A 14,264-nucleotide genomic window follows, 5' to 3' on the forward strand; every position below is an offset into this window, starting at 1 on the left:
GCAAAGCAGTGTATAATGCACTGGCATCTAAGCGATGCATTATCTAGGATCATATGAACTTGTCGTGCTACCCGTAGTTGGTGCCTCCATACTGTGCTGATTGATGTGCTTGAGAAGTGTATGTACCTGTTCATGTGGCAATATGCACATTAAATAATACAATTACTTGTAATGGTGTCTACCACATACTGTGTTGATAATGGCCTCCTGAACCTTTGCTACAGCAGCCTCTCTAATACAGATTTAAGTAGATTCATCATAGCACCTTTGGAAGTAATAAGAAATAGCTGTCTCTTGTTACGCTGCAGTATCGCCACACCTAGGGGTATGTTGGCTGTATTGCATTGGGAGTGCCTCGCTGGTAGCAAAACACTTCCATGCTCTTGAATGTCCTACTGCCATCCGTAGATGGCTTAAATAATTCTGCTTTGTCATGGGAAAAGCATCAAAATGGTATTAGCTCTTTGGATTCAAGGATGGCTAGGAAAAGGGGTGATGGTGCAACTGTATGCTTTTAATTTGTCAAAACCCTATTCTTTCTTGTCCTAGTAAGTCATTCAGGAAAAGGTTTTAATTGGAAACAGCTCCTGAAAAACATTCCTACTTTCTGGTGCAAGTGAAAACCTTTGAGGTCCCTTTGACTATATTAGCTTTAAGAGAGTTTTCATAGCAGAGGGGTTTACCCCCTGCAGTTTTTCCTTTTGTATTGGGTAATCTAGTTTTGAGAAGCTCCTGTATGATTTAATAGCCTTTAACATATAGCTGATATAATTAGGGCAGGTATTCCTCTGCTCCTCTCTCAAGATTTATAACAGAGTCTGTTATTCACTGACTCTCCATAGCTCTGCCAGAGCTGCGTTCAGTCTGAGAGCGAGAGCATCCTTTCCCAGAGTGAGGGAGCAAATGCTTGGTCTGCCGATAGAAAGCAGCTACTAGGGGAGAACAACTGTTGTGGTACACTGGAGCCGTCTTCCTGAAGGAATTCCTTTTTTGTTCCTGCAGCTTTCAGGCTTAAATTAATAACCCTTCCTGGCTATTTAGCGCACTCCTGAACGGTGGCAGACGCTCGGCTGCTCAACAACTTCATTTACCCTCTGCACAAGCAGACCTGAGCAGCACCGGTTAGAGGGATCTGTGAAGGCTGTTATTTTTTTTTTTTTTGCATTTGTTTCGCGGGGTTATTTTGGGAGAGAAACTTATGCTGTATCAACCTCCTTTGCCTTTGAAACGTATAAAGCCTGTGGCTCGCAAAAGCAGTCCTGGAAGAGAGCATGCTCAGAAAGCTGGCAAATCATTGTCCAGTGACCGGGAGGAAATGATAGTTGCTCTTCATTTATAATGCAAATTCTGAGGTGTCTTCAGAAGTGTGGCAAACTTAAAATGATGGCTGTCGTGAGAACGTCTCTGCAGAAAGTTGTGGTGTTGTTGCATCGTTTACAGAGGATGGCAGTTTCTTCTCCCCGTTACCAGAAGCTTTGTAAGGTAAGAAACATAAGCCCTAAATCTTGAGAGTGTTTAATGCTAACTCTGTTGTCTTTCTGAGATAAAAAGAAAAGAAAGTAAGAATGGGATGAGCCTAGATATTTTTGGCAGTATCTAGTGTGTTTTTAAAGCCTGCCATGCTCTCGTGTGTGTTTTGTTAAAGAATGCAATACAAAAACCCCTGTGTTTGTCAGAGGGATACATTCTTTAAAAAAAGTGCTCTCTTGCCTGCCATTTAAGTGTCCGGAAGGAAACTGTTAACATTGAATGATCTTTTGTAAAATACTACCACATATCCTTTTCCAAAGGAGTTGGTTAATTTGTGGTAAATGCAGTACTTTAACTCCCGGGTACCCATTATGTAGAATAACTGCATTCTTCTATGCCCAGTGTTTTTGCTTTTGAGCTTTTTGAAACTTTTAATTAGGAATGAGTTCAGCAGATTAATACGCAGCCATGAAATTTTTTACTTCACCTGCCTGTATTTATAGAGTTGTTTCAGAAATAAAAAATAAGGAAAAGTTGGAGGAAAAGCATGTTGACATAGGCTACCACTCATATTGGTGTTTTTGCTGTTACCTGTTTTGGTGGCTGACTATTTCTGCTTCCACCAAGACTGTGTTTACTTTTTTTTTTTTTGCACAGGTTCTGCAGTTCAGAACTTTAATACTGTGGTAATTATCTAAGCTACGTAGTAAAAATAATTTTTTTAAGTAGGTTGATCACTCAACAGATTAAAATAAATAAATAAAAAAAAATCAAACTGGTCTGTAAAGTCCACAAGTTAATACTGCTGCAGTGTTGGTGTTTGTGTGGAACGGTCATACTGTGCTGTATTATTGGACTTTAATATAAGGATCCTACTTAGTAACTTAGAAAAAATATAAAATTGGAGAGGTCTTCAGCTGTATACTGACATAACCTTATAGAAATTCTATTTGGCTGCCTTTGAACTTGTTTTTTTTAGTCTTGCTGCTTGTGATACTTTAAAACTGTTTGTGTGTTTTGGTGAAACTACACCCGAGTTTTGCGTACAAGGTGTGTGAAAACCAAAGTGCGTGACCACGTCTTGTTTCGACGATAAAGCAAAGCCACCATCACTCACTGTACTTGCTTCAATCTGAAATGTGTTTTCTATTGTAAGAAATACAAAAATGACATCAAGTAGAAGAGATCCCACCTCTATAGTAGAGTTTGGAAGTAAGAAAAGGGTATAATGCGGTATCTGGTTCATAATGGTGAAGCTTGTAGAGGAAGTTCTGGCATATGGGGAAAATCACATTGTTTTCAAATGGGTGTTTCAGTGTGCTACTTTTTACAAAGCTGTACTAAGACATGTATCTTCATTATGAAGAATGATAGACAGTAGTTTGTATGCATACAAGCTATTTTAACGAGCATGCTTCAGTTATTCTTGTCTTTATCAATTCTATCATTAAACTGGCCTGTTAGCTTTTGTGAATAAGGCAATTTTTTTTTCATTAGTGTAAAAACATGGTTTTTATTGCCTTTTCACAAGCACTAGGAAATTAAAAGTGCTTTAAAACCTATTTAGTCACATTTTTGTGTATAAGCTTGTTTGTAACGATGTTTGTCACACAAGAACTATTTAGTGACTCTTGCAGTAATAATTATTTGTTAATTAGGCTGAGAGCCTAGTAAATGGTTGGATACTTAATTTGTTGAGTTTAAATCTACCCAAGGGGTAGTAAAAATCTTCTCAAAGGCTGTTATTAAAATATATTTTCTGATTGAGAATCCATGCAGTGATAGCCTTGGGAATTTTTGCGTAGCTTAAAATTACACACTGTATGTTTTTCTGTTTGTTAAAAAGTCATGCAGCTTAGTTTTTTCAGATGTCTGTGCTTAGTTTACTGAAAGTAGAATTGTTGGTCTGCCTGTAGAGTTAAATCCGACACTTACTGAGGAAAAAGGAATCATTTACAATCCCAGTCACTTCCAGCAGGTGTCAATGTAAGGCAATGATATATGGGAGTCTGGTGATGGAAATGTTAATACTTTGATGAGAAAATGGTATGGAAATTACAAATTAAAAGCAACTATGACAGCATGTCAGGAAGGATTTCTTGTAGTGCTCTGTATACTTCTGTCTTCGGAATTTCACAAGTTCGTACACGTCTTGTGAACTCTGCTGATACACTAATATAGTTCAGTTCTGCCAAAGAGAAGCTACTTACTATACAGTATATGAATTTCTGCATTGTGTACATGGTAGTTGCTTTATGAACTAGCATCTAAATGTTTCATGTGAAGTGTCCTCTGAAGCATAACAGAGTGCAAATGAAATAAATGTGAAAAAAAGTGCCAATGAAATTCTTGAAGTTAGTATTTGTTTTAAACTGCAGTGTTTAGAAAAGAATAAAGAAGGCTTTAGTATTGAACTGTACTGGGGAAAGTCATAATTGTTCCTCTTATTAGCAGCTTTGTGTAATAGAAGTACTCAGCAGTCGTAGTCTTCATTTGGCAAATTTCTTAAAAGCAGAAACAAAAATAAACACTTTGACATATTACTGCATTGCTGAAAAAAAGGAAATCCAAGGTTTAGGTTATTCTTTTGCTGCTTTTTCTTTTGCTGATTTCTTCATACCGAGGTGAGTTTTACCAGATGTAACTTTTCACTAGTATTGCTATTTGATTCTTTTACACTGAAATTAGTGGCATACTGGGGCAAAATGTGTACATTTAGCATTATGTTGTCAGGACAATGTGTAATAAGACTTGCTTTATTGTTGCTAGCAGCTTTTTGACACTCAAAGTGAACAACCAGAAAAATGTTTCATAAGGGCTGTCATTTGCTCTGTGTTCTTGCTAATATGCGATTGTTCCTTAAAGAATGTCTTCTATTAGGTATATCCAACTAGCTCAGACAAGAATGAATTTAGAATTCCATTGGGAACAGAAAAAATCATAGTAAGGTACAAATCGATAGATCTCTTCTGAGAGACCAGAACTACAATATTACTTATGAAAATGAACTAGAAAATTGGGAAGCTTTCTCTAACTTCCCTGACAGAAATGAAAGAATAGTGCATCTCTGTCAGATGGGTAAATGATCGCCTTGAAATATGTATCCTGGTTGTGGAACTTGACTGGGGTATTTTTTAAATACATTGCTAGCATTCAGGGACTGGGGCATTCATCCACTGGAGAACAGACTGAGGAAAATAGCTAGTAGCTGAGAGTATTTTCTTATTTCTTTTGTGATGACTTCTTGAGAAGAACACTCTTTAAAAATAAATAATCAACCCCCTTCATATAAAATACTTTAAATCTCAAACCCAATCCAACATGAGTCTTCACTCTTGAAGTGATACATGGTAATTTAGGTGAGTTCCTGACTTCCTCAGCTGTGAAGAGAAATGATGCATCAGAAACATGTATCTTCTAGTCCTTTTTTATGAATACATAACTTAAAATGCAATTCTCTCATTTTTTGCTGTTTCATTTTTTTATGGCTAGTGTTAAATTTATAAAACCACAGGGAGTTAAAAGCACAGTGAATGCTTGGGTCAGCCAAAATACTCTTTTGCTCTGATACTGGTGATCACATTCCAGAGGACGTTTACATTATGTTGAATTTTGAGAGCAGCAGCAAAGGCTCTGTTCCTATGAAGTTTTGAAAAAATGTGAAGGTCATTGGGTAGTGGGGCAAAAAGGTGTGAAAGGCTGTGTTGAGAAATTAGTAGGTTAATCCTGGTTCCAGTGAATTCAACGAAGATAAGTTTTCTAATGTCTACATGACTTGAAGTTGATTTAGAAAATAAATCATTGGCACTTGATCACTTTCAGGTATGAAATACAGGGTAATCAATTGTGGATGAAGAGAAGGCATTACAGCAGAGACATAGTACATATATATTGGGCAGTAGAAGTGAGAACAGAAGTTAATTTTCGAAGCATGTCCTGAAGTAGGCTACTATATTAAGCTAGCTGTTGGTTGGAAAATGAAGCAATGCCTTTGTTGTCAAAAGCATTGCTAAACTATGCAGACAGTTTCTATTTTTTTAGATGAGAAAGTTAAGTCTGGAGTGCTTGATATTGTTCTAGTCGTATAAAGGACATTCTAAATAGATCTAGATCTACCATAAAACCTTATAGAAGGGAGGAGGCTAGAATTAAAGGGAACTTTGGATATAATGACTGTTATCTACTGAAATACAAGGAGGCTAAAAGTGCACTGGTGAAAAAAAAGGCTATTTTGAAACAGTAGATTTAGTAAATAATATCTAATGATCAGCATCTCATGAGTTTAGGATTTACTGCTTTAGAAAACAACTGAGAAGTGTAAATTGTAACCACTTCACCTCCAAACATCCACACCTTGTTTGTGTTGAAAATGACTGTAGAAGAACTGGCATCCGTTGTGATTTCATGAGATAATGTATGCGCAGGAATGGGATGAAACATGACTTGGGTGTATGGTAAGCAGAACATGCTTAACATACAACTAATGAAGACTTAGAGAGCTTTAAGTGCAACATGGTGTTTAGTGACTGAAGGGACAAGAAAACCTTATCATTTGGAGAAACGTGAATAGGCTAAGAATGCACATAAGTCAATGATAATTTAAAATGAATGAGATGGACATCATTTCTTTTTGGATATGGATTAAAAGTTGGAAAGCTGAAAACTAGTGGGAGAATACTTGAAATGATAGACATCTGGAAGTCTTGAGAGATGAAAATTGATTTGTTACTGGCATTTATAGAATAATCACAGTAACTACAGAAGCAATGGAAGGCTGAAGGGAGAAAGTTTTTAATGGCTTTTAAAAAAATGAGGTAGGTAGGTGAAGCCTGGAAATGGCTATCCAGTAAGTCAAAAGACATGAAAACTAGAAATATGGACAACAAATGAAATTCAAGTTGGAAATATAATAGCTATAATGGAATTTAATTCTCCATTGGTTTCAGATTGCACCTTCGTATGCAATTTATCAGTGACAAAGATGGCTAGGGGCTTTGGTCTGTAGGCAAGATGTCATTTGTTAACTCTTAGCATGTTTTGGATTAATGCCCTTTGGAATTTTGGAGGGATCTGGTAAAAAAAAAAAAAAAAAAAAAAAAGAAGCAGTGGGATATCAGAGGGATATTTTTTGATGAACCAGAGAGACACGAGATTCTGAGAACTCCCCTCTTCTTTCTGAGGATAGGATAAGTTGGTTCATGAAGACAAGTGATTGCCAGAGATGCAGAATCTGGTTGTGACTAGAGATGGAGCCGAGAAGAATGGGCAGAATTTCAAGGAGAAACTTATAGGTAGAGTATTGTCTTGATAGTCAGATTTAGGAGCTTGCTAAATCTTTTTTCCCCAAGAACCCATGTGTTCTCAGTCCTTAAAGAAAATGTTTTAGTAAGTCCCCAAGCAATGGTTTAGTTTAAGCCGTTTCCAAGCATAAAAGAACAAGGCGATTGTGAAGAGCCAGGGCCCAACCTGATTGCTTTCTGCAAGAAAGTTGCTGCTGTGTCTTTGGATGGAGGAAAAGCAGTAGTATTCCCTGATCTTGACTTTAGAAAGACATTTGACGCAGTCTCTGGTAGTCAAATTGGGGGTATATGGACAGGACAGATGAGCCAAAAGGTGGCAAGAAAACTGGCTGGACTGTTGGTGTTCCTCAAGGGTTGGGACTGAGACTGGTACTGTTTAGCATTGTTATGAATGCGAACAGTGCGACAGCGTGCACCTTCAGCATGTTTGTGAATGATATCAGATTGTGGAGGCATAGTCAATATGTTCCCATTCACTGGGGCCTCAAGAGGGAGGGATTGGCTGACAGGAATCCCATAAAGTTTTTAAAAAACAACAAAAAGACCCCAAAGCAAATTCTTGTGTGTGAGAAGGAGTAACTCAATGTATTGGTACAGGCTGTGTGAGCAAGATCGTAGCTATTGGGTAGGAAGAAGTGATTATTCCTGTCTACGTAGAACTCATGAGGTCATGTTTAGAATACCATGATTGGTACCAGGGGTTTCCAAATGCTGTCACTGCCTACCTCGTGGGTTGTTGTTACAGAATATGGAGAAGGAGCCAGGCTTTTCTCAGAGGTGCCCTGTGAAAGGAAAAGAGGCAGTGGGAACAAGCTGCAGCAGGGGAATTGGGTGTAGGGGCAACAATTCTGCACAGCAAGTGTAGCTGAGCACTGGAGTGGGCTGCGCAAAGAGGCTGTTGTATTTCCATCTCTAGAGGTATTAAAAACTGTAGTGGATAAGGTCCTTAGGAGCCAGACCTAGCTTTGAAATTGGCTCCTGAAATTGGCAGGGGGTTTGACTGTGTGACCTCCAGAGGTCTTCCAACTTGCGATTTTCTATGATACTCTGTGCTAGTGCCCTATTAGCTTATGAGTGAAGACTGAAATAGCCAAAACTATAATGCAGCAGTTTTCAGCTGTGACTGTTGCCTACTTCCTATCAAAAGGAACTTCATGTTTTTACCCCATGTGAAAAATTCTTAGTACTCTGCTGAATTTTGGTCTCAATCTGGGCCTGCTATGAGTCTGCTGTACAGCCATAGCACGTGTTCATTTGCGAATCCTTTTGCTGTAGTGTAAATTCAATGGTAAAAATATGGTACAGTCAGGCATTTGGTGCATATCTGAGTTTTGTGGCTGTGATGAGAAGGCACTTTAATATAGTGTAAAACTTCCTGTCATCTAACCTGGCCCTCCCCCACTTACTTCTGCATTTTCAGATGATGTTTTCAAAACTCAAAAAGAACATGCCACTAGCCCCTTTCAGAGAAAGATTGTGCACATCTTGAGTAATGAAGCTGACCTAAACGTAACCATGTGTCTAATTATCAGTGCCAAATGAAAATGTATAATAAATGGGTACTTTATTGTAAACCCTTTTTTACAGAAGACTGTGCTCTCTAGTGCTCTGTGTATGTATCGGGCTTCTCTAGAAATAAAATGGTTTCTCTAAGGTGAGAGGACAAGGAGAAACAAAAAGGGAGAGGACATAAAGCTTCATAAATCCAGTATTTTTAACTGCTGCACGAATCATTCCTGTTTGCAAGCAGAATGCAGCTTAACAGGAGAGAAGATGGGTTCTAAGATACAACTTTTTTTTTAATAGCGTTTCAGCAGTATTTTGGAAGGGAGGAAAGGAGGAGAGAGAGATGAGTGAAATATTTCAGGACATGCTTTTAGAATCCTCTTACATTTAAAGGCAAGTCTGATTTTTTAGCTGCAAATATTTTGCTATTGCAGCGAGAATGAAAACGAATATAAAATATGGGGTAGTTCTATTAAGGCATGAATGTAGGATTAATGGGAAAATTGACTTCCATGAACTTCACGTGTTTACAGGAGCTGGATCAATATTTGATATATGAGACCATCTTACTGTAATATTTTACCACAGTGCTTTTTGATTGCTGCCATTTTTCAGAGAGCAGGTTTTTTTTTTTTTCCTCTTTCCCTTAGGGCTCAATTACCCTGCCCAAATTCATGAAGTCCTGAAGCAGTAAAACAGGTGCCTAAAACAGCATAGTACTTCACCAGTTCCCATCTAAAGAACTGACTGTCTTTCTTGTCTTCTGCCTCACGCAGATCGTTTGAGCTTATTTTTAAGAAACCTGCGCTCACTATGTAGCTGGGAAAATAGTGCTGTTTGAAGCTGTCCTGTTGCTGCTAGTCATCAGGGACTCTGGAATAGTTCTGCCCTCCCTTTTGCCTTCCTTTCTGTTTTTAATCAAGACAAACTGCTATGAGACTTCATGTTCCAAAGTTGCCCTGCAAGCTTCCTATTTCATATCCACTGCTTGCAGACCTGTGTGGCTCTCTGGCTGCCCTGTGATGTTTTCATGCCGGGCACTCTTGATATACTTTGTTGCAAAGCGTTTTACTTCCAAGCAGAAGTAACTTAGGCAGTCCTGCATAGCTGGGAAATTGAATGTGGGTGGAAGATGTCAATGGTGTTCCTGATAATTGATGTCCTGTGTTGTGCTACAGAAAGCAATTCTTTATAGTCGTAGTGAAACTATATTTACTGGTGGTTTCTGGTGTATGGTAAATATGGTAGGTGCCGCAAGTGAAGTAACAAATGGAAATGCTGCTGATGCTGTAGATGCTCCTCAATTGCTGACGAGCTCTGTATCTACAGGCCCAGTGTTGTGCTAACAGGGGAAGTGCTGGCTTCTCTGCACTGGTGTTTCAAATTTCTGACCTGAAGAGAGCATCCTTCCTGGGGAGAGGTGGAGACTTTGGTTTTCAGTGCTTGCTCAATTCTTGGTATTTAGGCTGAGACTGCTGACCAATTAGTGCTAATTGTGCTGGGTTTCGGGATGTGGTCCTAGAACAGTCATATGAGGTCACTGCTTTCTGTCACCTGCCATCTTTGGACTCGGTTTGAACTATGCTTTTTTTCTTTTCTTTTTTTTTTTTTTTCTTTTTTTTTTTCTTTTAAGGAAGAATGCATTATTAACCCTGAACTAATCAGTCACCCTTCATGTTTAATTTTGAATGTTCCATATCAAATACTGTAACTCTCTTGTTTAATATTCTCTCTTATTGTTTGCTACAAAGAGAAGTATTCATTTTCTGCAAGTTCCAACACTGCAAACTAGTGTAAACTAGTTGAAACAATGTCTTTCTCCTCTTTCTGTTACTGAAAGCAAATTTTAAACTTCAGATTTTAAATGAAAGTTACCCCCTTCTTAATGTTTGGGTTCCTCTGAGATTAGGATGGAAGCATAATAAAGGAATAAAAATTACAGATTACACAAAATACATCCTGCCCCCACCCCGCCCCGGCCCCGCTTAGTATTTCTTTATTAGCAAGCACAACACTTCCCTGTTTTGGAAGAGGGGAAAAATGAGGCGAGAAAGAAAAAAGAAAATCCTCTCAATGGAATTTCACTTCTTTGCTATGTGTTTGCATTAGGAGCTAACAGCAGTCCCTCAGCTATTTTCACTGAAATAGCTATATATCTATTTGCAGGCCATTATCTGTCACTTCATATAGCCCAATAGTGCAGTGATAAACTAGCTCTGGAATTTCTTCCAATAGCCATCAATGAGAAGAATATAGTCTTAAACAATTCAGCTGTTATGTGTAAGCAGATAATTTAGCCAAATGGGCAGATTGTGTAAGACTATCATCCCTTATAATAGAGAAGCAAAATATTGTTTCCTCTTTATAAGGGTACTTCTAAATGGAAATAAGGGAGGCAACTGAGAGGTTTTTGTTGAAGAATTTGGACCTGGACATGACCTTCAATGAGCACTGTCTCTCTTCAAGCTGATGTGATAAGGCCCTTACATAGGCTTAGTTACAATTGTTTAGAGTTGGAAAACAAGTGGATTCTATGACTTTTGGACTAGGTTAGAATTTTTTTTTAAATGTTCATTTTGTCTAAACTCCCTTTTTGCTAGATGACTGAGTTCTGTCTAACTGTTGGAATGATAAACTTAAGATTTCAGGGCTCTCAAGTGCTATGGGTTGAGGAGGAGAGCACAGCTGTATTGTTTTAGAGGAAAGCAAGTGTATTGCCTCTCCTTTTTTCTGTTGCAGAGGTGTGGTAATCATCTGTTTCATAGGGAGAAACTCACACTCTGCCAGCAAAACCTGAATACACATTTTGCAAGTGTTTCTCATGGCTGTGTGACTGAAATGAGGGGTGGAGGGGAGGGATGTTCTTAGCAAACAGCATGAAAAATATGGGCCCCCTTTGAATTATGGTGTCAGCAGGTGTTTTAATTGGAAAAGAGTGCAAAAAAACCCCAAACCAACCCATGGATTTTGTGACTGTGGAGAAATCTTTGGGAGTTGTGATCAGGTTGTGAGGACTAGCAGGCTTTCTATCCTGTGAAAAAAAACTCCTATTTAAACTATCATTCAATAATATGTTTGAGTGGAGAAGTCTAAAATATAGACTAGCTTTCTATACTTCAGGAGTGCTTTTCCTTGTCTGAAGCAGCCTCATAAATTGAAGGTACCAGCTAAAAGTTATTTTCAGTTATGGATTAGGGTTGATTCAGTAAAGGAAAAGTGTCAGAGGGAATAGCGTTGCTAAAACTTAGAGCATGGTTTTATTTTGACATTGCTGGTAAGTGACTGCAATAGGAGGGTAGAACTGTAGTCTGCTTGTGTAATACGACAGCTAATTGATCTTGTCTACAGCTACTAACCTGTTCCTGTGGCATAAAAGACAATATTCATTTGGGAACATGAGTAGTTGTTAGTACACATGCTGATCTGCAGACGGTAGCAGCGATCCGTAGTGCATTGCAGTGGAATGATCTTGTCGTGTGGCTGAAGAGCAACTAATTTTTTCCATGTGTTTACAGTGAACCTCTGGTTTTAGGTTAACAGGTAATCTGTTCATACTAGAAGAGGTGTGAAGGAACAGTTGCGTGGAGATTCCATGCAACAAGTAAACAATGAAAAATGTGATAACCGAATGAAAGATAGCTTTGGCTAATGTGTGGTTAATATCTTTAAGGCAGTTGAATTTAGGAATAAGCCAAGGTTATGCTTCAGTCCAAGATGACTGTATGATGCACTGGGTTAAGTATGTTAATCTTTTAATATTCAAGGTTCCTAATCAAAATTTGAGGAGGCAACGAAGATTTTGTTAGTGAGCAAATGCAGGCTTTAATGTTATTGAGGTCCAGTAAATTGTTGAGAAGGTGTATGTTCCCTGGAAGTTCCAGTTGGTTGTGCTGAAGCTTAATGAATATTATTCTAGAAAAAGAGAGGAATTATATGCTGAGCAAAAAATTAACAGCTGCAAACCAGAAGAAATGAAGCTGTCTAACTGTGTTACTTTTGCATATTTAATAAACTTGTCTGTCAGCATGTTCGCTGTAAGTCTCTTGTGCCATGTAAGAGCTGCTAGAAATTATGCCAGTCTATATGTAAACAACGTACAGATGTTCTTTGAGGTGACAATTAAGGGCCAGTTTGAAAATAGAAGTGCTTGAATATTACAAAAATTTTAGGTTGCAAAAGGAGGAGAAACATGATCACAAAAAAATGGAAACAAAACAAGCCACAGCCCAAAATAAAGCTACCGAAAAGGGATTTCTACACAAGTGATACATGCATCATGACATATGTATCATATATATGATTTTGTTCAAACTTTTTTGAAACAAGGATGAAGGAAGACCATGTATGCATAGAATATATCTATTTTTTTCTTGTATGAAATCAAGGGAAATGAAACTTAATTGGTAGTTGTTATAATACTCTTTGAATGGCAGATCTAGAACAGAATACAAGAGACTTTTAAACAGAAACTGGGGAAGGTATAGAAAGGCTCTAAACTATATCTTTTTCAGGCTTCAGACCAATTGTATAGGACATGTGAAAGGAAACTGTGATTTAGATCATCTTAGGAAGCCCAGGGCATAAAGCTAAGTATAATCATTTGTCTTGTTTAGCATTGTTTAGTTTGATTATAAAGTATGTTTAGATTTTATGACTGGTTTGGTACTGTCCCAGCATCTTTGCAAGAGATAAGTCTTTGGCAATGACATTTGTGTAGTGACTTAGGGAAAAATAAAACGAAATTAAAGACACGTCAGAAAGAAAAACAGCTGGCTTACAGTTTATAATGATGGCATGAATTTCATGGTCTTGTTTCATCTAATGGTGATTTCCTGGGATGGTTTTTGAAGTTAGAGTCAACACGCTGACAACACAAATTGAGAGCTGGTATTCGATCATTACTGTACTTCAAGAATTGAGGCTTCAGCCCATAAGGGAGCCTGGAACTTTTACAGACAAGGTGGCCAGAGTAAATGAACCTGTTGGAAAGACAAAAAGGCATAAAATAGCATGACTAGGCACTGAGCTACAGAAAACGCTCATCTGCCCAGTTGCTGTAGCACTGTTTTGTTCTTGTGATGCAACATTTTAGTAGATGCTCTAAGGTGAAAAACAATAGTTTGCTTTTCTTCTGAACAAAACTGCAAAGAATAGAATTGCTCTTTACTATAGAAATACATTAGTGTTGCTGCAGGAGAAGAGTGAGAGACTGGGCTGCATGAAGTAACTGCTCTGGAGAATTTCTCAGTTCAGAGAGCAAATGAGTTATGATCCCTAATCAAATGTTGATGTTTGTGTTGATTTTTTTTTTTTTTTTGTAACCTTCCTTCCCCAGACCCCTAAAAGTTCCACTAACAGAAAATGAACACTACTTCTTTTTTTCTGATACAGCCCCTTTTCAGGCTTTTTTTTTTTTTTTTTTTTAAATTTCTGTGATTTGGCTGTTTCAAGCAGCAAGGCTGTCAGGGTTTGCACAAAGCACTAAGAGATAAAAGATGCTACACCTCCTTTTTGTTCGCTCTTGTGCTGTAAATCTCTGCAGATCACTGCCTATGGCTTTTTTTGTAAAAGAACGTACACTTTAATTTCTCTCAGTGGAAGAAAGCAGAACAAAGGAAAGTAAATAAATTGCCATTCCATTTGATATTCTCTGGCTAACTTTATTCTTTATAATTTGATCACAGCCATAGGAATTATGAATGCTGATTTCCCCTGTTACTGTGACTGGTTCCTGGCAACTTCCTTTGTGAGATTGTTTGAAATTAATTTTCATACATGCTCCAAGGGAAAATGGCGACTGACTGTTCTCTCTTCTCACCTTTTCCTTCCCCTGTCAACTTTGTAATTGCTTGCCTGCCAAGTGTGCCAGTTCTAGGTCTGCCAGCCCTTGCTTTTAGGCCTTGTGGTACTGGCTTCATTGATTTTACAGTTTTTCTTTATTTCTCAGTGTAGAAAGGAAGGAGAGTGGCAAATCAAGTTCAGTGGCTG

At 38.1% G+C, this 14,264-nt stretch overlaps 1 protein-coding gene across 6 annotated transcripts in view; it reads left to right on the plus strand.

The window, feature by feature from the left end:
• Positions 1 to 14,264, plus strand: part of UTRN (utrophin) — a 392,954-nt gene that overhangs the window by 172,024 nt on the left and 206,666 nt on the right. The window contains exon 1 of one of the 6 annotated variants that reach the window (XM_030021908.2): positions 1,265 to 1,482. The exons of the other annotated variants lie outside the window; for them this stretch is intronic. Coding sequence (XP_029877768.1) covers positions 1,339 to 1,482 — 144 coding nt within the window. The 5' untranslated portion in view covers positions 1,265 to 1,338. Of the gene's footprint in view, positions 1 to 1,264; positions 1,483 to 14,264 lie in introns of those variants that run through there. 6 annotated transcript variants of the gene reach the window in all.

The sequence above is a fragment of the Aquila chrysaetos genome, chromosome 8 (genome assembly GCF_900496995.4).
Source record: "Aquila chrysaetos chrysaetos chromosome 8, bAquChr1.4, whole genome shotgun sequence".
Taxonomy (NCBI): Eukaryota; Metazoa; Chordata; class Aves; order Accipitriformes; family Accipitridae; genus Aquila; species Aquila chrysaetos.